At 30.4% G+C, this 24,455-nt stretch overlaps 1 protein-coding gene across 4 annotated transcripts in view; it reads left to right on the forward strand.

The window, feature by feature from the left end:
- Positions 1-24,455, forward strand: part of LOC129981123 (RNA-binding protein Musashi homolog Rbp6-like) — a 247,187-nt gene that overhangs the window by 107,895 nt on the left and 114,837 nt on the right. For all 4 annotated transcript variants that reach the window (XM_056091806.1, XM_056091808.1, XM_056091807.1 and 1 more), the window contains exon 4: positions 19,341-19,425. In XM_056091806.1, the coding sequence (XP_055947781.1) occupies positions 19,341-19,425 (85 nt within the window). The remainder of the gene's footprint in view (positions 1-19,340; positions 19,426-24,455) is intronic.

Consider the following 24,455-nt stretch of genomic DNA (forward strand, 5'->3'; position numbering starts at 1 on the left):
AAGATAAGAGATGTGGTTCCCTAAATCTATTTTTACAGTTAAGATTTTTACATTTTTTCATGAGAAATTGATCTAGCAGTCTCATATTGAGTGATAAAGTAGAATTAGAAATGAAATGATCTGTTGATTGAAAATAGAAAACTTCATATTAAATAAAATGGGCTTTTATTTCTATTTATTTTAATTATATTTGAGTTCCATTTTGAAATAGAACACTTTGTCATAGCACCTGAAGATATAAAAGAAAATTTTTCGTCAAATCCGGTTTCAAATTCTGGAATTCTCAGGTCCTAAATTTCAAATTTTACCTCCAGACTACAACAAATCCACTAAAAACGAAAGTGAAATTCTAATTGACTGGTTCAAACTTTTATTAAAATGCCAAATGACTATTTTAAATCAAATCTTTTTATTTAATGCTAACTATTTTTCATTTTTCAAGTTTAGACTTTGCACTTGGATGGTGACTTTCACTCATTATTCAAGACGTTGCATCATTTTAACATTTTATTTATTTAATTAATTAATTTTGATTGTTAAAAATACCTGCGGAGTAGTAAGAAGATATATATCGGAAAATCAAAAATGTATGAATTATGAAATTTCAATTTCAATTAAAATTTATTTCTGAAAACAAACTAAAAAAAGTAAAGATGATTTCTGAATAAAACTAAAATAAGATACAATTGTATTTAGAGAGCGCTAATGCTGCTACTACTAAAACACAGATAAACTTAACCAAATCAGTAAAAATACCAAGTCAATATTAGCGAAAAGAAATTATAGAATCAAAAAGGAGGAAATTAAGAATCCGGGATTCTTAATTTCTTAATCCAGGCTGGATACTTACTTTCTTCCCTTTTGATTCTATAGTTTCTTTTCGCTAATATTGACTTGGTATTTTTACTGATTTGGTTATATATATATATATATATATATATATATATTCAACAATAAACAAATCTTTGTATTAGGTGAATAATTGTGCATCTAATTACTTTTCCTTCAAATTACGCTGTTTTTAATAATTATGCATATATTCCTGTTTTGCTTGAATCTTTAATCTCGTAATACATTTCGTGAATAGTGAATCTTGCTCTAACATGGATCTTCTACCAAAAAAGCCACACAACACAGTAAATGAATTGTACTGGCACCTTAACATGGTTAAGTCTTGATAACCACGAGTGCGGGCGTTCTTTCCTGAGGAAGGTAGTTTCAAGTTACCATCACCTTCTTCGCTGCTTCTGGAAGTCATTTGTTTTTGCTCGCGAGCAATTTGCTGATGAGTCCATTTGGCATCGGGCTCCATTCCCATAATCAATCATGTGTCCGGAATGCCAAGCAGGCCTTGTTCGCCCGACGTCATCATTATGAGGCTTGACAACGGACATGCATCACGGGGAGTCTCGTGCCGCGGCGAGACTTGGCGAGAGCGCCGCTCTCCTTTTGTGTTTTTACCTAGAGCTCTTGTAGACGAAGTAAAGAAAAAAAAGCGCGCTCGAGGCCTCTTGGAACACTTTTAATGCATGGTAATTTATGCAGAGTGCATCCCGTGCTTCTGACAGGCGGAACAGGCGAAAAGAAGGAAGAAAAAATGCTAATTTTCGACGGACGAGAATTAATCTTTCCAGTTTTTATTCATTCACCTATGTAGGAAGGTGAAAAAAAATTGAAAGTCAGGCTTAAATTTTGGCTGCAAGAAATGAAAGGCTGTAACCATGGCTGAAATTAATGTGTTTATTTTTAGTGAAATGATGATGAAGGCGAAAAAGCGGCCCAGGGATCTGCATTTCACGAGAGCCCTGCCGTTCTTAGATTTGGCTTCGAATGATTATTAGAAGAAAATGCAGGGCTCCCTTATTAAGTGTAAACATTATTCAAATACTTAGTTACTTAAATTAACGTACCATTGTTATCTACGTGGAATTATTTTTTTTGGGGGGGGATAGATCTTATCATATTATTACATCTTTGTTATCACTCTCCTAATATCCACGTCACTTCATCGAGAAGACTTTTGTTCCAATTGCATTTATTTAGAAACCATTCCGAGTAAAGCTTCGATCTTTAATGGAAATGAATCCGAAATGGCGACATTTCAGCCCCGCCTCCAAGTCTTCACCATCAGCAGTTTAGTTCGTATATATCTCATGCACAACAACGTTATACATGCCGTTAAAAGGAAAGGAATTTTGCATAATTCCTTACTTATCTTAATTGGTTGTATTTTTGATGTCGTGTACTGAGCTGAATTCGGAAAAGAGAATTGCGTTAATACGTCACTCGAACTTTTTGTCATTGTCTTTCATATCATTCGATGTATCTGGTGCGAACTGAACAATTGCTGGTATCAAAAGCGAAATATATTTTGGATGTCTTAAGGATAGTTATATAAATGACAATGGATTCATTTCCATAAATAAAGGTGAAATCATTTTAAAACACTTAACTAATGATATCAATTTATTAATGCACAGAAGAAATTTTGGCACATCTGCACCATATGTTTCGTCGTGGAATTTTTAGTGCCTGGGAGACCGAGTTTCACAAGGCAGTTTTTTTGTAATATCTAAATAAAATCCTATTCAACGAGCATGAGAAGAATGCATTAGAGTCCGAAGTCCTAACCCCTACTCCATATCTGATACGCTTTTGCAGGGCTTGTACAGTCATATGTCATTGTTTCGTTATAAAAAATTTTTAATGTAAAATCACGTTTTTTTTTTTTTTTTTTTTTTTTTTTTTTGGAAAGACACCTACTATATACAGATAAACTTAAATAGCAAAACTTTACCTAAATATAAAATTTGACCCAGAGATAAAAATAGAGAGAAATAGAGTTTCCGAGAAATAAATTTAAATACATACAAGAATTGCTCATTTAAAGTTAATAGATAACGGAGCATTTTAAATTGAAAGAACTATTTATTTAAAAGCTTTTAAATGCAAGTATCACTTCAATATTAAATTAGCTAACTTAAAACTTCAGGAAATGAATAAATTTAAATAGCAGATAAATAAAAAATTTAAATACAAATTTATGTAATTTTAAAAATAATACATTTTATTAACTGTCCTAATATTTGTAGATTGTACAAGAAAAATTAAATCTTCAAAACATTCTATAAGTTAAACCGTTCGGCCTATAACTATCAAATTTAACCAAATTTTATCCGTAATTTTGAAGTACATTATTGAACAAATCCCTCTTTTTTAGGCTACTTTATAAAAAAAATTGAGCATTTCACTAGTAACATTTTTTTCTATTTTTAAGAAATTTCGAAAACTATTTTAAGTGTATTTTACAATAAAATTTTTCATCTAATGGAATTAAATTTAAACCTGTTACAATGATATTAAATTCTTTCTTTCTTCTTTATTTGTATTCATATCATTGTTTGCTGCATAATTAAGATTAAACTTTGAAAATAAAATAAAAACGAATAAATAAATCCGAAACATTATTATTCTATGATATTCCAATTAAAAATTCAATACCTTCCATCCTTTTCTTTCTGTTTATTTGGTCTGGTGATCCGTAGATCCATATGTAAAAACCACATAAAATTTCATTTAACACTGAAACATCTATTTGGCCTTTTAAAGGTTTAAAAAAGGATATAGTTTATTTGGTCTGCTGATCCGTAGATCCATATGTAAAAACCACATAAAATTTCATTTAACACTGAAACATCTATTTGGCCTTTTAAAGGTTTAAAAAAGGATATAGTTTATTTGGTCTGGTGATCCATAGATCCATGTATAAAAACCACATAAAATTTCATTTAACACTAGAACATTTATTAGATCTTTTGAAGGTTTAAAAAAAGATCTAGTGTTGTACTCTTCTTCATCATGGTAAATACGCATTTTTTTCCTCTCAGAGCATTTTAAATAAGTAGTTTTCGATGCGACATCGTTTTTCTTTTCCCTTAAGTGGTGCCTGGGGACTGCTGTAGAACTTTGCCTTCATTTTTCTCCCCACTTGCGCGAAAGCAGGCGATTTTTACTTCACTGTGAATTTCTCAGGAAAAAAATATCGAACGAGAAGTATTTTGCGCATTTAGGTCGCCTCAACACTTTTAAATGCATGTCCCCCATTTAAAAAACTGCAGCTCTTTCCTGTTTTAAGAAATGGTGTTTATATTCTAAAATGTTCGTGAAAATGCCTGATATTAATCGTAGCTTTGCTTTACATCTAGCTTACATCTTTGCTTTACATCTAGGGTTATTATGAAGTTTCCCCTTTAAAGTGAGCTCGGAAATGGGAGTGCTTTCAAAAATTTCATTTTCAGCGATCTTGTTTCATGAAATGTTTTGAATCAATTCTAACTTTCAGCAAATTGAATAAGGAATCATGCATTCCTCAATGGGCGAAATTTTTAGTAAACTGAACAAGGAATAATACATTCCTTTGAGACAAGAATTTTCAGTAATATATATATTCCTTTAAGGCAAGAATTTTTAGTAAACTGAATAAGAGATCATACATTCCTTTGAAGCAAAAGTTTTAATAGAACTAACAAGGAATCATACATTCTTTTGAGGCAAGAATTTTTAGTAAACTTTGAACAATGAATCATACATTCTTTTGAGGCAAGAATTTTTAGTAAACTGAATAAGAGATCATGCATTCCTTTGAAGCAAAAGTTTTAATAGAACTAACAAGGAATCATACATTCTTTTGAGGCAAGAATTTTTAGTAAACTATGAACAATGAATCATACATTCCTTTGAAGCAAGAATTTTAGTTGAATGAACAAGGAACCATATATTCCTTTGAGGCAGTATATTTTAGTAAACTGAACAAGAAATCATGCATTCCTTTGAGCCAAGAATCTTTAGTAGAATGAACAATGAATCATGAATTCTTTTGAGGTAAGATATTCCTTAATATATTCCTTTATTAGATAGAATTTTTAGTAAACTATGAAAAGGAATCATACATTCCTTTGAAACAAAATTTCTTGAGAATAGCTTCAGCCAAACTGTATGAGATTTAAGACTATTTAATGTTTGATCTAGAACGGTCTAGATCTAGACGGTCATTTTGATCCTTTATTATCAGTATATGTGAAAACGAAGTAAAAACAGATAGAACCAGGTACAGTCGATTGTTGTCCATTTTATTGAATCCAAAAACTCTTGCAATAATAAATAAATTTAAATATTTGCAATTCACAAAATATCGGATGTCAGGAACAATGCTAAATAACTATATTAAATCTCAAACAAAAATCAGCCGGAGTTGTCTCTCTGAAACATTATCGCGTACTTTCTAATATAGTATGTATTTGTATATTATTAACAGTATGTTGTTGGTGAACAATATTTATAGAAAATTTTATTAGAGTACGATTACCGGCGATAAATTCCTGGGATGCATTTAATACACAAATGCCAGAAAACTGAATGCACATATTGGATGCCATTTTTCAGATCGATTAGAATCAAACTTTGAAAAAGAAAATGCCAACTTGTATATTTAATTCATTAAGTTTCTGAGTTATCGCTTTTACATGCTTGTGATGGTACAAACAGACAGATGGTCAATCTCTTGACGGTTCGAATTCAAATTTGATACGTATCTATAACTTAGATTTTAAATATGTGTGCCAAATTTCATCCATCTTGTCCTCTTCATTTTGTAGTTATTATGCTAACTCATATTCTAACAGCTGGGAAGATCTGATTCCGCTGAATGGATTTCGCTCAAAATTTGGAGCGAAAATATATAAATTAGGAGTAGAGGATATATACCAAATTTCATTCGTTTAGCTGAGAGCGTTTTTGAATGATCGTATTCAAAACATAATTCGAAAGATGTGGTTTTTCTGATTCTGGGAGGCCTCAACCGTGGAGATCAGTCAAACATCTAGATCGAATTTTTTTAACGACTACAATACTTTCTCTTTCTGCTCTTCGCATACGAGAAAGTAAAAATACCCATTTTACAAAGAAATACAAATTATAGTATGAAAAATAAAATTTGATAAATACAATACCGAGTAAATGTATAAATGAAAATGAAAACAAGTTACTAACAATATGTTACTGTTTTTTTTTCAAATAAAAACATCATCACTAGTGAATTAAGTTGCAAAAGTGAGTAAAAATTGTGAACATTCTCCATTCTAAAAATAAAATGTATCACAATCACTACAAATGTAATATATATTAACTGGTTGAAAGGCAAATCAATCGTCTACTGAATTGCGAATGTATGCTTTTACAGTAATAAGAATACATAAGCAATGAAGCGACTTTTACAGAGAGATAGTAAAGAAGATGAGAAAGTACTTAATGTGAAAAAAAAATCGTTGATACAATGTTGAATTTTTTCAAATTGATACTATACAGCATTATTCAAAAGAATTATAAATGGCTTGTTAACTGCGATAGAAAGTAAAATTTGGGCAGAATACAGAATAAAGCTTGCAGTTGCATTCTATACATACTGTGCTTTTGAAGCCGTGTGTGTGTGTGTGTGTGTGAGAGAGAGAGAGAGAGAGAGTTCGGTTCTGAGTTGTGTCAGTCTAAATCTTCTGGAGTTAATTCTTGTTTCTTTTCAATATTGTGATATGTTACAAATTCTGTTTTAAGGCCCCCCTAAAGATAGCCTCATTTGTTGGCTAAATATTTTGATAATCAGTGAATATTTCTCCACATAAGGGCTTGTAGCTCGCACCTTTTGCATTTGCAATCCCATTTTTTTATTGCAAAAATAACTTTCTCAGTATGTTCTGCTTGCTCTTAAATTTTTTTCATGATTTTAGCAACTCACTGTAAATTGGAGATCGGCACTTTGCATTGAAACATATATATTAAGGTAAATGTGACTGATCCCGTGATTATGATCCAGTGATTATTAATAATATGATTAATAATTGAACTAATTATATGATTAATTAACTTGTGAATATGATAGATTAATGATTATTTATCAAAATTACCAATTAATTTATAAAATCTCCAACTTGGTGGTTATGTATAATAAACTGGTTGATTATGCACAATTACCGGTGATTTTTTATAACACTTTTTTAGAAAATTGTGATAAAAACAATCATAAATAAACTCATATATATATATATATATATATATATATAAACCGTAACAGATTTTATCCAGTCAAAATGAATAAATACATACATAAAGAAAATACATAAAATACATAAAAATACATACATACATAAAATACATAAAAATAAATACATAAAGAATTTCTGTTCTTAACACTTAGGCTGCGTAATTATTTAAAATCACTATTTAGATCCAATGTTTGCAAATAAGTTCAAATATTTTTCAAAGAAAGTGAACTGATACTATATGTTACACGATAATAATATGATATAATAAAAATCTGTAATCGTAAAAATAAACACTCTATAAACTGCGAAAAACGCAGGATGCAACATAAAAATGGACTGATTACTAACCCGCGGAAATAGAGGGATATGCAGCTGGGGGGTTAAAATAATTTCAGTCCCGGAAAAATTCAAATAATAAATAATAACCACTCATACGGAGAGATACACTTAATTTCTTAGCTTTATATTATTCAAACGTTCAAGATTTTAAAATCATATTGCACTTAATTTATTTGCCGATACATCAGTTCCTCTCCGTTTTTGGCATAATAATGGTAACAATCTGCAATGTTAAAGGGTCGTTTCACCTCTTTCATGTACTTTTGCCAAGAGATATTCCTCTTACTATTTCGTGTCAGCAAAAAATTCAATTAGCTATTTGTGTTGGAATGTGGCCAATCAATTCTGGCCGGTATTCAATCGATTCCCTACTAATCTGAACAACGATAGATGATGTAACTCTTTCTGTCTAAAAAAAGATTCCTATACATCATTAGAAATAAAAAAAGGAAAGTTTGGTAAATTTTAACTGATCTATCGGTAGAGGACTTTTTTGGTAACACAAAACCCGAGGGTATTATTCTTTCTAAATTGCACGGTTTCATTGTGAAATGTTTTAGTGACGAGTGTGCGGGACATGTAAGAAACTGTTAAGAAGTGTAGTTTTTAGAATTCTTGATTTAATATGCGTTTTTAAAGATGATTTTTTCATCTATTTTTCATTCTTTCCTTAATAAACTTTATTTCTAAGCTTTTGTGCATTTATGTGTTTCCTATTGACGATGCAATCATTATCTCTAATAATAATAAAGAGAATATGTGTTTGTGTGTTGGCGTTCTACGGAACTGATCGTTTGACCATCCAAAGACAGACTACTAATATGGATCAAATATATCCTAGAAAGTGGGAATATGTATCTAGAAATAATCTCCTTTTTAAAAATTTTATTACGAATTTTAATTAATTAAAATTACACCAAGTTTTGACATTTTTCTATCATAGATGCTGAAAATATGGCAAAACAAAAATGAATCTATTTTAAAATTTAAAAAGTTATATTTCGATGACATCTATTTATTTGCAATACAATTTTTTCTACTTTCAATGAATTTTTAAATATAGTTTTAAATTCATTTTAAAGCAGTATGCTTCATTGTTACTCTGAAACACAAATCATTTCCCTTCTTGTTGCAAATCCAGGATTTTTCTTCTTTTGCTGATAATCAAGACATGAAGATAGGGTATATTCTCTCATGCGGATTAAGTTTTTGTTTAAAGTACGTTTTTAATAATATTTTTGAATTTTAATTGTGTTTACAATTATGGCTTAACTTCTCAAATAAGCCATGATGGAAAAATTTTATTGTACACTTTCTTTTAAACACTGCTATTCTTTTCTGTGCAGTACATGAATATATATATCATCGCTAAAGCTTAAAAGTTGCTTTTTTTGTTATAATACAATGTATTTTTTGCTGAATCTGAGACATTTTACGTAGTAATACTCAACAATATTCCATAAATTAAGAAACAAATTTGCAGTAAATTCAAAACTTCAATCCTAAATGATTTGGCTTTCTATCTTTATATCTTTTACGAAAACGCGTCGATTTAGTAAAAAAATTGTGCATAAGTTGTTTAATCACTTTCGATCCAAATTTAAGTTCAAATATTAGGTCAGATTAAAAGGAATTACAAAGATATGTAATTCGCTGAAGAGAATAATACTTGGTCTCGAAAGTAGAACTTAACTTACATCACTCAAAATTTGAAATTTAAAAATACTTTGTCGAAAAGGCCATTAAGACACATAAAATATTTATTTGAAATTTTAAGCGAAATTTTAAGCTTCAACGAGCCAGCTGACCACTAAAAAAGGCTACTATTTTATTATTCCAAGAACATAAATATTTGTTAGGCGTTTTACTATATTTCAATTTCATATGAGCTGAACAATCTGGTAGTTTATTTTTTTTAAAAATTTAAATTCATTTTTTTAAAAATTAATCTTTAATTTCATATTTTTTAATAAAAATATCACTCATCATTTAATTAATTAATAAAAGCGTATTTCTCTATTTTTTTATAAATGTAGATAATTAGGTAGTTAACGATATTCACTCATTTGGGGGGGGGGAGCGTCATTATCTGCGTCATAATAGAAAATTTATAACAATGAAATTTCAACATGACACTTAAATAATTCAAGTTCACTTGCACATTCCATACCTCATACGACTAATTTTTTAAAAAGAAAATGAACAGTTTTAGATATTGTTTCTTTTTATCTGTCTGGGATTAAAACTTAGTTTTACATTAACGCGAAAAAGCAAGAATATCTGCACATCTTAGGCCATTAAGTAAAATCTGAAATACATTCACTTTCCGATAGAAGATAGGTTTCGTTTCTCTTTTTCAAAAAATGAGAAAAAGGAATAAAATCTTTTACTTTCCGAATCATTAGGCTTCGAAAAAATGTTTTTCTCGAAAAGCGTGCGTTCCCTACGGACTTGATTTCCGTTCCCTTTGCGCTAAATGGTTTTCTAATTCCAGCAGAGAACGTAATGTTTTGTAAATACCAGTTTTTTTAAAAACTTTTATTGATTCTCCAGAAGCCGGTGACAGAAGGAAGAGAATTTTTCATCTCTTTTCGAACGAATCGTTAATCAATAGGTCCCTTCTAATGAAAATAAAACGAGCCAGAAAGGGAGAAGGACACTGAGTGAAAAATCGTCTTCAGATGAATAACTAATTATAACTGTCTCCGAACATTTTTCAAGTCTGTCTCCGAGAAAAAAAGTGACTGCAGCTTCGATTTATGGGTGAAAGACTTTTTGAAACTTACCTTTTAGAAAAATATCCACTTTTAGGTTACGGATGAGCAAAATCTTAAAATATCTTTTTAAAACAAGGCTTTAGAAAAGTAGATTTTTCTTTTCAAATGATTGAAAGCAACGATATGTGTTTCTTTCATTTCCCCAAAGACTCATATGAACCCTTAATTGGGGAGGTGAAAATTTAGGACTTAATTGGGGAGGTGTAGCCTACGAAAAGGCATTTTCTTTACATTTAAATTAAATTTTCTAATGAAAATATTAGTAGGAAAATCTGCCAATATATTCTGCAGGTACTTTTCTTGATATAAATAAGTTTTAGAATTTTTTCAAAATATATTATCATTGAAAAAAGTAATTGCATTTGAACATATATTTTCTTCTCAAACTACATGATACAACAAATAATATTCTTAAAAAACATATAATTTTTTACTTTTTAAATCATGTTTATTTTTCCAATATACAAAGATATGTAAAAAAAAACAATATAATGGAAAATTAAACAATTAGAAAAAATAAGAAAAAATTAACAATGGGTAAAATTGACCTTTTTTTAATCGGCATCATTTCTACGAGATTCCTTCTAAAGCATTTTAAACATACAGGTTAAGTACTAGTATAAAAATCAGTCTGTAAATTCTGTAGATATTTCTCTTGGTATATTAATATATTTTAGAGATTTTTCAAAATACATTATCACTAGAAAAATTAATTATATTTGTATATATCAGAATCAGTCGAATGCAAACGTTCATCCAAAAAATCTTCTGTACAATTATCCTCATCACTAAAATTATTTTCTGGTTCATTTAAAAGTCTCTGAAGCTTTACTTCATAAAGAGGATCTGTGTGTTGGAAGATATTTCAAGAACCAAGTTTTAGAGCCACCTTCTAAACCTTGTATAATACTGGAACACTAAAAAAGAGGTGTGGTCTCACAAACGTAGCGTAAAGAAGCAGCTCAAATATTTTTAAAAGCATCAGCTAAAACCATTTGAAAAAGTGTTCGTGTAGTGAAGGTTCATGAAACATGAAGCTGCAGATTCATTCCATTCGATTGAGCTAAAAATATGTAGAATATGGGCGACCGAAATTCCATCCTGAGCTGTCTGACATACCGCACCTCCCCAGTTAAGGGTTAAATACATTCATTATAAATATATGGAACCATTTTACATGAGCTAATCCAATAAGGCATGGTAGTCGAACTATCTACAAGATAATTAAGGAACTGGCAAATGCACTCCTTTGGAGTACAATGAAAGCCTCTCTATAACAGGAAAAAAGATTATATTGGTAAAGCCTCTGCAACAGTTACATTAAATAATTAAGAAATTTTAATAAGTTGATGCACAAAGGTAAGATCGCATCTTGAATTCTGTTGGAGTCAAATTTCTTTTGGGCTACGGATGAGTGAAATTTTAAAATATCTTTTTAAAACAAGAATTCCAAAAAGTAGAGTTTTTCTTTTCAAATGATTGAAATCAAAGATATGTGCCCTTTCCGTTTCCTTAAGGACTTTCAAATTCTTAAATACATTCATTATAAATATATATGATCATTTTGCGTGATCTAATCTAATTAGGCATAGTGATCTATCTACTAGATAATTAAAGAACTTACAAATTGATTCCTTTGGAGAACAATGAAATTCTTGTCAAAATAGAAAAAATGATTCTATTGGTAAAGCATCTGAACCAGTGACATAAAAGCGTTAAGAATTTTGAATATTTTGACGTTCAAAGGTAAGATCCTATCTTGAATTCTGCTGGAGTCCAATTTCTGAAAAGCTGTATCAGCCCGAAATAAATTAGACTGGCTTGAAGCCAAACTATTTTTCAGAACTTTTGTGCTGGATTTAAATGTAAATATACTGATGTCTTTTATGTTTATTTCTCCTTGAAATTTGAGTTTAAAAGCGATAAAAATGTAAAAATTGGTTTTATTCTTTGACTGCTTTTTAAAAACCTTTTAAGAAAAGAAATATACGATGCTGACCTTATTTTATAAAATATTTCTTTAAAACTATTTTTATGGATAGAATTATTCTATTCTGTTTTTGGTTTAAGAAGAAAATTCTAAAGATTTTTCTAAGTTAAGGTTTTAGATCGCAAAGTTAAGAATTCTCTTTTGCCTATTTTGTCCACTCTATCATATACATATTACGTTTACAAGGCCTTCTTTTTATGTCTGTGTTATGAATTTCTTTTTACATGAATATCTACATAAAAAATACAGAAAATGGGGGAGGGGGATTTAAATGCATTTATTTATTTATTATATGCTGAATTTCGCATTCAAATTAATTCCCGTTTAAAATGCAGTTAAAGAGAACACGCATGATATCGTAAACAATTTTATTTAACACCGCGGTCGTCATGTCTGACCATATATGAGCATTAAATTACAACTTCTCAATTTATAACCTAAATCATGCAAAGAATTGTTAGTAGAAAACTAAAATTACAAATAAGCAACAAACATCTCAAGTATTCTGCAGGTATTTATAGAATAAACAAAATAGTACATTCCCATGACGAAAAATAACATCTGATTAAACAATAAAATTAAAAACTGTTAGGGTTAGGATTTAGCTTGATAAATAAAAACACAATTTTTGGGCGAAAATAAATGATATGATGTCAGAAAGTTAGGTGCATTAACAAAACTTTAAAATGTGTTGTTTCCTTAAATAAACTTTGTCGACCAGCTGATTCGCCGGGGATTATTGATTGTGTTTGATTTCAATTAATATTTGTTAGAATAACTTTGATGTTCATAAACCCAATTAAATATTTTTAACATCAAATTTGATAGACGATACAACGTCCTATTTTAATAACTTTTCACCTGTATTGTTTATTGTGTATTTGTGTATATGAATCTATCAAGTCAATGTCAGTGTCAATGAACTAATAATAAAGCTCTAAAAACATCAAAATAATGTAATGTCATTTCAGATGGCCACTATGTAAAATATCAAAACTCTGGTATATTTAGAAATGAAATTTATATCAAATCTCAATTTGTTTAATAACACGATTTACATTCAATTTCACAAGTTGAACTGCCATGAAACTATCACGATACACGGCAAACTGAATAAAAGAAGATAAAAACATGATAATTTATATTAGAAATTTCATATTGTTTTGAATACAAGAGAATAAAATACCTCAATTTGTAGATGTGAACTGGAATTCATGTTAATTGGATGATCATTGCTAACGTCACTGCAAGAAACTAACTATAACAACCGACCTCCAAAAAAAAAAAAAAAAAATACGGATATCGGCAGTTTTTAGAAAAGTCCACTACTATGTTTCACAAAAAATTACTTATTTTGGTACAAAAAAAATAAAATAATCCAATACGGTCCGGGTCTGACGAGTTGACAGATGTGACGTAACAACAATGAGACCGCAGACGAATCTATTTTGTTAATTTAATGCACTGACATAAATTAAAATTTACCGTATATAACTGCGTTTCTTCCTCTTATGCGATGTTCTCCCGCTGGTGTGGTGTGGTGTGGAGAGGGGGATGCCAGCTCAGGTGTTCTCCTCGTCATCTGACCGCAGTTCAAAATGACGAGGTCCGTCCCAAAATAGTCCTATTGTTGCTTTACAACGGGACGTTAATATAACTAAACTAAACATCCTCTTATAAGATAGGAAATCAATAATGAAAACTAAGAGTAAATTTTCCCCAAGATTAATAAAACCGTATTTATAATAACTCTATTATTTCGCCTTGACTCGTCTTCTGTTTCATATCTCAAATGTGTCAAAGAGGGAAAATGCTAAAGGTCTTCGGCTAATTTCTCAGAACGCCTCGATAGATCACTTTTTCCCAGATTTTATTTAAAATTATTGGAGATAGCGAAATATAGCGGTTAAAAGAAATAAATTATACGAAAAACAGCAGGCTAACAATTTCAGAAAAGTTAATGACTGTCTAATTTGAAGTATAGACAGCGAATAAAAATTCAGTTTTACGGACAGAATTCGAATCGGGCAATTGGATCCAATTATATCGTAATGATGCTTCTTCATTGCATTTCTTGAAAAATCCTTCAAACTTTTAAACTCGTGATTTCTTAATTCCGGATTCCTTTTGCGGCTGACGAAAGCTATCTTAATTAAATGAGCCAAGAAAAGCGGCCAAACGCGAAGCAAAACGGGAATGAAAATTTAAAAGGTTCTTTTTGAAGGGTTGGACGGTGGGAATGTAAAAGATACCTGTCTGCAGCTCGAGGCGGTGGAAAACAAATCACTCCGAACGTAATTTTAAAGTTCGAAAAGAGATCGACTCAAAATTTATTTTCGCGAACTGGCAGCAGTCTCTCTTACTTTGACAAAATTTAATTAGAAGAGGAGATTTGAATTTTACGTCGCATGTTTTGAAGGGAAGGGAATAGATTGTGTAGAATTCTAAAAGCGGATACGCCTTCGGCTTTTAGTTGTACACAAACATAAAGATCAGAAAGGATATCAGTTTGTGAACGAAACTTAAAGGACAAAGACGAGTAGAGGCTATGTTAAGCAGAATATAAGCAAGTGTTTGTAGATATTAGTTGGTATTTTTAAAATCTTTCAGCAACAGCACAATCCCTTCGATCCGATTCGGAAAGTAATATATATATTGATTATAAAAGCATTTAAAAATTTTATAAAGCAATTTCTGATAAATTCCTAAAAAAAGATCTTTTTATGGAATTTTGTTAAATGTAAAAGAATTTTAAGTAAAAATGCAATCAAAACCAATAATATAGCTACATATTTTTAAATGCAGTCTATTGATTTTATATGTATATTTTTTATTTACAATTTAATAATTTGGTTTGGAAATTAATAAATAGGAAATCCTATATAGCAATAAATTTTAAATTGGAATAATAACAAGAAACTCTCACATAATCATTAAATATATCTAGCAGAAGTGCTTTCCAAAATAATCTCGTATCCTGATAATTTTGTTGTTCCAGAGAACATTGGCTTACAACGATTAAGAAATATTAACCTTTGGCGAGAAATTAATATTTTTACTGAATCCATCGCGTCATCAGCAATCGAAATTGTGTTTAAGTGTGTTTTTCCCAACAGATTGAAACAAGGATTTGGCGCAATCTGACGAAATCTTTTACCAAATTTAACATATTTAACTCATTGCGTTTTTGAGTTATCGTTTTTATACGTATATTTCTGAAAGTACAGATCGACAGACGGTCAATCCTCATTGGATTTGACTAAAAATTTGATAGGACTACAGATGTTAAATATATGTATCAATTTATCCAAGTAGCTGCCTTCGTATTTTGGTTATCATATTAATTTATGTTCGAACAGCCATGTAGACAAATTTCTTCTGAACGGATCTTATTCAAAATTTCATAGAATTATACTAATTTAGTGTAGAGACCGTATACCAAATTTCATCCGTTTAACTCTAAGTGTTTTGAGTTACTTTTCGCTGTTTGAGTTAAATCCTTCTCGCTGTAAGATGCACCAGGATCTGCAATCAGTGATTCTATCAGCTTGTCAATCACCTTCATTAAATGCCTAATGCTAAGGAATGAAGATAAAGAAATGATGTTGAAAACTAAATTTTCAATCTCATTAATATATTTAAGAAGCTGTTATTTACTGATAAGAAATGAACTTTTATTAACGATTTAAGAATTTCAATTTAAGTTCAGCATTAAAAGGGAATAAATATTCAAAAATGTGATATCAAATTCACAATAAAAATATTTAAAATAAAAAAGAAGGTTTCATAAAAAAAATTTAAACGATTTCATCATATCTTTTAGATAGATTCCTTAAAGTCCTATAACCAAATGCAATAGTTCTCCAAACATAACTGACTTTTTTTTACATAATAACCCAACGTTTTTCAATTATATTTAGTAAAATAATCTTGAAATTCTTTTTAAAAAAATCTACTTTTCTGCGTCATTAACCGACAATTCTAAATCTCACTAATTTATTCTGTTTCTGTTTATTATTTCAAAGAAGATCCTTCAATAAACAGGCAATACTTACTTGAGAACTAACGAGTTTCAAACAAAATTCCACTCCTTTGTTCAGCTTGGAAATATAGAAGTGGCAACTTAAAGTTGTCACAAAAGTTCAGTCTGGACAGTTGCGGATACACACAATAATATGCACAAAGTTAGCTCTTAGTACACTGGCTAAGGAATAAAGGGAAGAAAATCATGTTTAAAAAATTACAATGAAAAAATGTATCCTGTAAAAGTATTTCAATTTTCATTTCTAAGGCATTAATTCTTGCTTCCAAAATTCCAAATTCCTTGGACAACTTTCTGGAAGAAGAATTTTAAATATATATATATATATATTATCTGCAGTCTGATACATGATAATATTTCAGGTTTGATATATGTCTAGTTAGATTTATTTTTAAAATTTATTCTAAATAACATAGCAGTGAGAAGTGAGAACGAAAACAGTATTGAATATAGTCACAATATAAATAAATATAATTACAATAATTAAGCTATGAAAACTATCATTGTAAGCTATAACTGAAATGTCTTTGAAAATGTATTGAAAAAAGTTTTAAAAATTAAATGGAATTAAAATTGATATTACTGAAAGGCTTAGTTTCGGAATTTTAAAATAGTTGTTGAATTTTAAACTTTTGTGTAATCATATGTTCCAAAGGTATTGAAGAAAAACTTTAAAAATATAATTCATTTTTATTTAATAATCGAAATAAAATTTTAAAAAGCCTTTCTTATAGAGTCATTTATTTCGTGCTCTCTCTCCGATAACTATTTTTTACCCAAGAAATAAATATGTGCCAAATGTAATATATGTCTAGAGCTCTGTCCTGTAGAAGGTTTGAAATTTTTTTATATCACTTATGTTTATTTCATACTCATGATATATGTTAAATGCCACCCAATAGATATTATAATTGTAATGTTTTTCCATCATATTGTTGTAGCGTAAAAGCTACATAAGTTAGATGTAGAATGGAATGATTAGTTAGACATCACATAACTGTACTGCATTCGAATGTAGCTGTAGGGGTCTTGAGGTGATAAACAAGTCTAAGCAGATATTAATACTGCAACCGAAAAAATTGTCTCACCTTGGGTGCATTGTCATTAAAAATTTAATTTTCCAAACTTCTTTGTTTTTTTTGTTTTTTTTTTCACGGCGAAACGCAGCAATACAAAGTTATATTTTTCACAATTCATGTAAAAATTTACATATGAATGCAAAATAACAATTTATCATGTTGATGTAACTCATTATTCATACGTTTCCAGTTTGATTCCTAATTAATTACGAAAACGTCCAAAACCTCAAACGGACTTGCAATATTTCACAAGAAAATACTCAGATGTAAATTGTTTATTTTCTTCGAAGAATTCCTGCTTAACGAACATAACTATAACTCAGACGTAAGACGTTTGCGGGAAATGTTCTTTTTTTTTCAAACAAGAAAATAATTTTCCATTAATTTTAAACTGTTTTGACAGAATTCGGAACACTTCATCATCTTTTATTTTAACGAAGATTAATAACCTCGACTTCAGGAGAAGGAGAATTATTGTAACAGACCCGGAGAAAAAGAAAAACGTTTATTCATCCAGAAAAAGAAAGAAAGAAAAATGAAAGTTGCGTTCGGATTGGCGTAGAATGATTAAGAAGTAAAATAACAAAAGTATTGAATATTCATGGCAATAGCTTAAGCCTAATCCCTGCATAAAATCTCATTCAAATTTTATTGAACATTTCAAACAGTTAAAAATGATAAGAAAGAAATGTAGTTTCTCCAATGGGGAAAATACATTCAGAAACAGTAATTAAGGCAAAATATTTATTTAAAAATTAATCAGACAATTTTTCCTTTGCGTGCGTGCGTGCGTTTATGTGTGTGTACAGAATGCAGCTATATAGGTGCCATTTGAATGTACATAAGGCTTAAACTCTGATGTATTTTTGCTCCAGAAATTCGGATTAATAGAAAAATATATAAAATGCTGAAAAAAATAGTTTTTCGTTTGCGTGCGTGTGTTTATGTGTGTGTACAGAATGCAGCTGTGTAGGTGCCATTTCAATGTTGCAGAAGGCTTAAATCTGATGTATTTTTGCTCCAGAAATTTGGACTAATAGAAAAGTACATAAAATGTTTTTTGAGATTTTGATATTTCGAAAAATGATACAGATACTAGAATGGATTTCTTTTTATTGAAAATGTAAACCTTTTTAACACAAATTTTGGCTTAAATCTTGTTCAAATTATTAAAAAAAATTGCAAAATTTATCTATTTTTATTGATAAAATTATGCTATCTTAATGTTCAGCAATAAGTCTTTTTTATGTTTTATTACTTAAACCTTTTTTATTTTTACGTTTCTTGTCCAATTAATAATCTTCTGTTAAAATAAAAGATCATGACGTTTCACTTTTCAATTTCCGAGTCTTCTCTTTTACCTGTTTTATTACTTTTTTTCATAGCTTTCTATAAAAGAAACTAGTTTTCAATATTTTTTAATCATTTTCAGGTTTATATTTGATTTTATTATTGAGGCTTTGAAGTCTTTCGTTGCACTTATTCAGTAAAATATGAAACAGCAATCTTGAAAGATCTTATACACCGATTAGGTTCATTTCAAAATTCATGAATTTCAGAAAAGATTTGAATTAAATTAAATGTCACATAGAAATTCAATATCACTTAATAGCTGTGGAAGCATATTAAAAGGAATGCATGCTCCAAAGATAAAAGCTGAAATCAAAATTCTGATTTCAGGGTTAATACTAACCCTGGCACTCCCTTCTTCAAGCTTCCGCACCATGCCAAGGAGATCACATTTGAACCGGGCCAATTTATTTTACGCTAGCCTCACTTATATGACGGTTCTTCGGTGGAATCGGGTTTCGAACCTGGAAACCTCCGCTAACGAGGAAGAGTGCTTACCATATGGAGTAGACGAGTGACATTGCGGCCAGTGAATAGTGCCACATAATGATTCCTTTAATTCCAAGACATCTTTTCAGCTTTTAACATGTATAAAATCAAAATTTATTTGGTGTTTCTTTGTATAATCAGGAATTTGCTGAATTTTCTTGTTTTTTTCTTTCTTTGCAGGGGATTTGGTTTCGTAACCTTCGCTGACCCCGACAGTGTAGACAAAGTGCTAGCGAACGGACCTCACGAACTCGATGGTAAAAAGGTAAGTGTCCTGCTCGCATCCATCAAATCACTTCTTTCTTTCTGAAATTCAGACATTTTAAAATTTTATTACACAAGTTATTCTTCCGTTATTACTTAAGACATCTCTCTCATTGCGATTTTATGCATTGTCAATTTAAATTTTATTACTTTTAAAACAAGAAGTAAAAATTGAAATAAAAACATTTTTTGATAACATACTTTTGTCAATGTACTTAAAAGTTTAAGGTTTTATTATACAGGTGATTTCTCTGTTATCACTTCAGCTGTTTTTCTCAGACGATTCAAATTTTATTACTTTTAAAACTTGAAATAAAAAATGTAATGAAGCATTTTTTTTAAAAAAACACTTTTATTAATGTATTAAAAAAGTGGATTTTTTTAATGTTACTTTTATCGATGTATTAAAAAATAGAGCTTTAAAAATGTTACTTGTAACATTTTTATATGAAAATTTCAGTCTTTAGTACATAATTTTCTATTAGAATTATAGAGGAATCTTGAAATGAATCTTTCCTCAAAGACAACACTAGATGGCACCACTTATATCAAATCATTATTTAATTAATTCAACTACGAGTTGACAATTAAATTTCGGAAACAATGAAATAATTTCTGAAAATGCGTTGTACGAAATTTGCGAACTTAAGTATATCAGGAGGTAAATGAAAAATCTATTTTAAATTTAATTTTTGCAAGCTTAAGACAAAACTATATAAAAATGATAGAATGTAAGAAAGGAGAAGAATTGCGGTAAAATTTATAAAGATTGTAGTTTAATATTCTCTAAACAGAGAATTTAATGAAAGGAATATTTAAAAAATATACAGGGTGTTTATTTAGTCCCGGACCCATTTTGATGCTTAATAACTCATAAAATAATAAAGATAGATTAAAATTAATAACATAAATGGTTAAATAGACTCAAAAAGTTTCATGACCCTTGTCAATGAACTTTCACGTGTGCCCCCTTCGTCGCACGGAAAATATGAAGTCGATAGTCAATTTCACGCCAGGTAGCGGCAAGCATGTCGGCATCCACAGAGCCTATTGCGGTTGTAATTCTGGCTTTTAGGTCATCAATGTTCGACACTCTCCTCCTGAAAACGTTGGAGGATCTTTTTGGTAAATTCAGAAATTTCTCTGTGCTTGCACTATCGATTTCGTTTCTATGAACCACCATAAAATCTGTGCTTTCTCTTGTGGTGTATGCATTCTCATTAATATCCGCTCGAATAAAACATCACATACAAAAGTACTACATAGAACAAACACATCAAAAGTAAACATAACATAGCAATAGTTGCCAAAAACAAAAGAGAGAAAAATGCAATTAATAAGCAGACGATATTTAGAAAAGTACAGATATTTTGACTGGAAAATGAAATTATCTGAAATTAACCACACGCGCAGACGATATTTACAAAAGTAAAAATATTCAAACCAGAAAAGGAAAATGTATGAGTTATTCCATCGATAAATGCCATAAGGTTGTTTATATCTTCATTATTTTATGAGTTATTAAACATCAAAATGGGTCCGAGACTTTATAAACACCCTGTATTATCCACAATTTCTCATACTTGGACATTTGTTTTAAGTTATTTGAAATAGTTCCATTTCTAAACCATGTATTATTATTCCATTATATTTTCTGTTAAATCAACTGTTGGTCCGACTACTATTATCCAAATAAAATAGTGAAAAGCAATTTAAAAGAGTCTGAAATGTGAATGCTTTTGCAGACTTAAACGAAACTGTGGATATTAATTAATTTATTCAATTCTCTTTTATCTATCCGAAACGGTATACAGTAATGATTTATAAATATTAATATTGCACTTCTAGAAAAAATGTAACTTCGGAATTTCAAGTTAAGCGATCATTTTCAAAGCACAAGTAGCAACTGAGAATAAGCTCCCTTCTGGAAACCTGTTAATCTGAACGTGATAAATTGAAATATTAAAATTATCTAAATTAAAATTATAAAAAAAGAAAGAAAATGTTAAAAAAGGGATATTAAAACACTAAGAATATACTTTTTCATTAATAATGGTGATAGATGCATTTCTCTGGTGAAACACATTAACGATTCGGTTACTGTAAACGGATGAAAAGTAATAAGTAATTACTGATTCAAGACACACAGTAATTTAAAGTAAAACAAACATCTTACAAGCTGTTATTATATAAATAAAGAATATTAAAGAATATTTTCAGCAAATATTTGCACTTAGCTTGTAAATTTCGCAACTATGCAGCTAAAAGCATTTCATTCACATATTTTTTTTTACAATTTTTGAAGAAATTTAACGATGAATTCAGTATTCCGATCACTTGATAAAGCTATAATTTCCTATTATAATTCAAATTTTATTCAATTTTATTAAATACTATGCATTTTATTCCAATAAAAGAAATAAACTCTCAATTCTGTTATGGTGCAAGTACAATCTATGTAAGTTATTACGCAATTCCGTGCTTCTAAAATTAAAAATAATTAGAATAATTATGAGCACACTCCGTCACAATTAAGATGGAGAAAGGATTCAATTCAGTCACACTTGTGCTCAACTCAATCGCCGAATCAAATAAGTAATAACTTCACTATGCATTTTGTAAGAAGAGTAAGCATAAAACTAAGTGAAACTGTATTTAGATGGCATACAAAATGACGTCTGTCATACTATTGTAACATTAAAGGAAATGGCGTATTTCTCTGTGATTTTTTCACATTCTTGGTGTTTATTCATCCTCCCTGTATCGATGCAAAAAAATGATATTTCTTGGTTCTCAAGAATGTGAATACACACATCTGAACGATTTGTTTTTACATTTGTAATTAAATTCTTGTATTTTAATAATCAGCACTAAATAAATAGCTTGATTTCATAAAAACAGTGACCATTTTGCATCCGAAGCTAATCGCAAAAAGCCTTTCTGTTTTGTATTGTTATATGACTACCAATTATAATCAATACCTAGTATTTATTCCGTCAGTAACATTTTGATGGCATTAGTTGATCTTTTTACAAGATCTTTCTATAGAGTAACAAGAGTACATCGATGAGATGTGACTTGTTAAGAAAACGAATTTCTCACTTCTCTTAGGGATATGGTAATGGTATGGAGTAGAGTTACACCCATTCCAATGACGAGATAAACCTTCTTTGGCAATCGTTGAGTCATGTTCAGTGATGGTCCTTAGGATTTCAACTTCAGTCTCTATTTTAAAATCAAGACAACGGTCGCTCAAATCCCCATTCCAGCTTAAGTCGGAAGTGGAGAATAAATCACTTATAACGTCTTCAAAAAGATTTTCAGAGTTAATAAACTCGTTTCTAACCATTATAATATGTATAATTTCATTATAGAAATGTGAACCATCGATACAAGATGCTGTTTAATGAGATGTGCATATGTATATTTTATTCATACAAGATTGACAACAATAAAATTTCATCCTTTAGATGAGTTTACACTCAGCCAGTTATAAGATTCCAGTAAGTCACGCATGCGCAGAGGGAAGATTGTGCATGCGCTGAAGAGCGGACAATAACAAGTTCTTGTCCCGACGGGAAAAGTACTTGCTACTGTACAGTTTCTGTGTGTGCGTAGTCTTACTGGATAGTTTGTTTGTTCCCCCAGGGGGGGGCACCTCGAAATGAGGATGAGATGCTTCCGGCATGGTGGTTGTATCTCGCCACCCTGGAGGGTACACTAATAGGTGGGGGATATGGCTCCTCCCATCGATGACGGGACGTACTTCCTTCGGGGAGGGTTGTACCGTGGCCGGTGACGGCCCTTAGGACTCAACCACAGTTCCCGCCAGTGTTGCGGCGGTCCGGTCATTCAGTTTCTATGGTTTAAATCCGTGTGCCTTCGGGCGGGTCGGAGAGTTAGTTGGTTGACTTACTGGATAGTTTGTAGCTGGCTGAGTATAAACCCACCTTTCCTATAAGAATAAAATGAAAAGAAAATCGGATACTACGATCTCTAGACTTCTATTGAAAAGTTGAATTAGATGAAACTTCCTAAAACTATATTTTTCTTAGTCACTAAAGTGAGAAGTGCTCATTACATCATTTCAATCTGACACCTTTGAAATAAATCGTCAACTCTAATCTGAAGCTCAGCACTACTACTCTTCAAGTTTACCTTCAGCTTGTCTCACTCTTAAGCACTGTGAGCTCGGGTGGATCTAAAATTTAACCCGTACACCAGTCTCTCGATATCAGACTGAAATATGCTATCCTTCGGAGCGGACCTGGGGGTTTACGAGATCCACCATAAAGCAAGATTTTAAGATGTCGGCCGATCACCGAACGCCGAAGTCTAATCCCCGCCCTGCCAATGACTTGCCCTCATAAACGACGCCAGGACACTGATGGGGAAGGCGAAATGTCGTAAACCGGAGACCCGTTTTCTGCTGAAGGACGGAGCTGGCCGTTCCGCTAGCTTCCGGTATCGATGAAGTAATAAAACGGGAATGATCATTTCTAGTCTGCTTTGCTCGCTAGTTTTTTCCCCCCTTCCATTCCGGTTATATATATATACTATTATGGAAGTGAATAGAATATCAATAGAATGTCCTAGGGGGTTTTGCTTTCATGAAAAGTTACAGTAAATGCATTCTTTCCCAATGAGTATAAGTGGTTGTTGTCGTCTCGCTTTAAGTTTAAAATCACGGCAATCATTTTGTTAAACTATTTGTAGAATCTGTGAGAAAACGTAATATCTCTATCTCTATTTCTATTACTAATAAAGGATAATGTGTGTGTAGAACAGACCATCAGTTGTAGAACTACCAAATTTGATGCAGTCTGTTAATTAGACGATTTCTGTTCATTTGAAGATTGAAATAACAATAAACGTCCCAAATAGGATATGTCATCTGATTAGGGTATCAAATAAATCAAAGTGCAAGAAGTTAAAATAACACAGCTTTAATTTTATCGCAATTCAGTGCTGAAATGTATTTTCTTAAAAGAATTATGAATATTTAGTTATGTATAATTGGAAAAAAATATT

Source organism: Argiope bruennichi, chromosome 8 (assembly GCF_947563725.1).
Source record: "Argiope bruennichi chromosome 8, qqArgBrue1.1, whole genome shotgun sequence".
Classification (NCBI taxonomy): domain Eukaryota; kingdom Metazoa; phylum Arthropoda; class Arachnida; order Araneae; family Araneidae; genus Argiope; species Argiope bruennichi.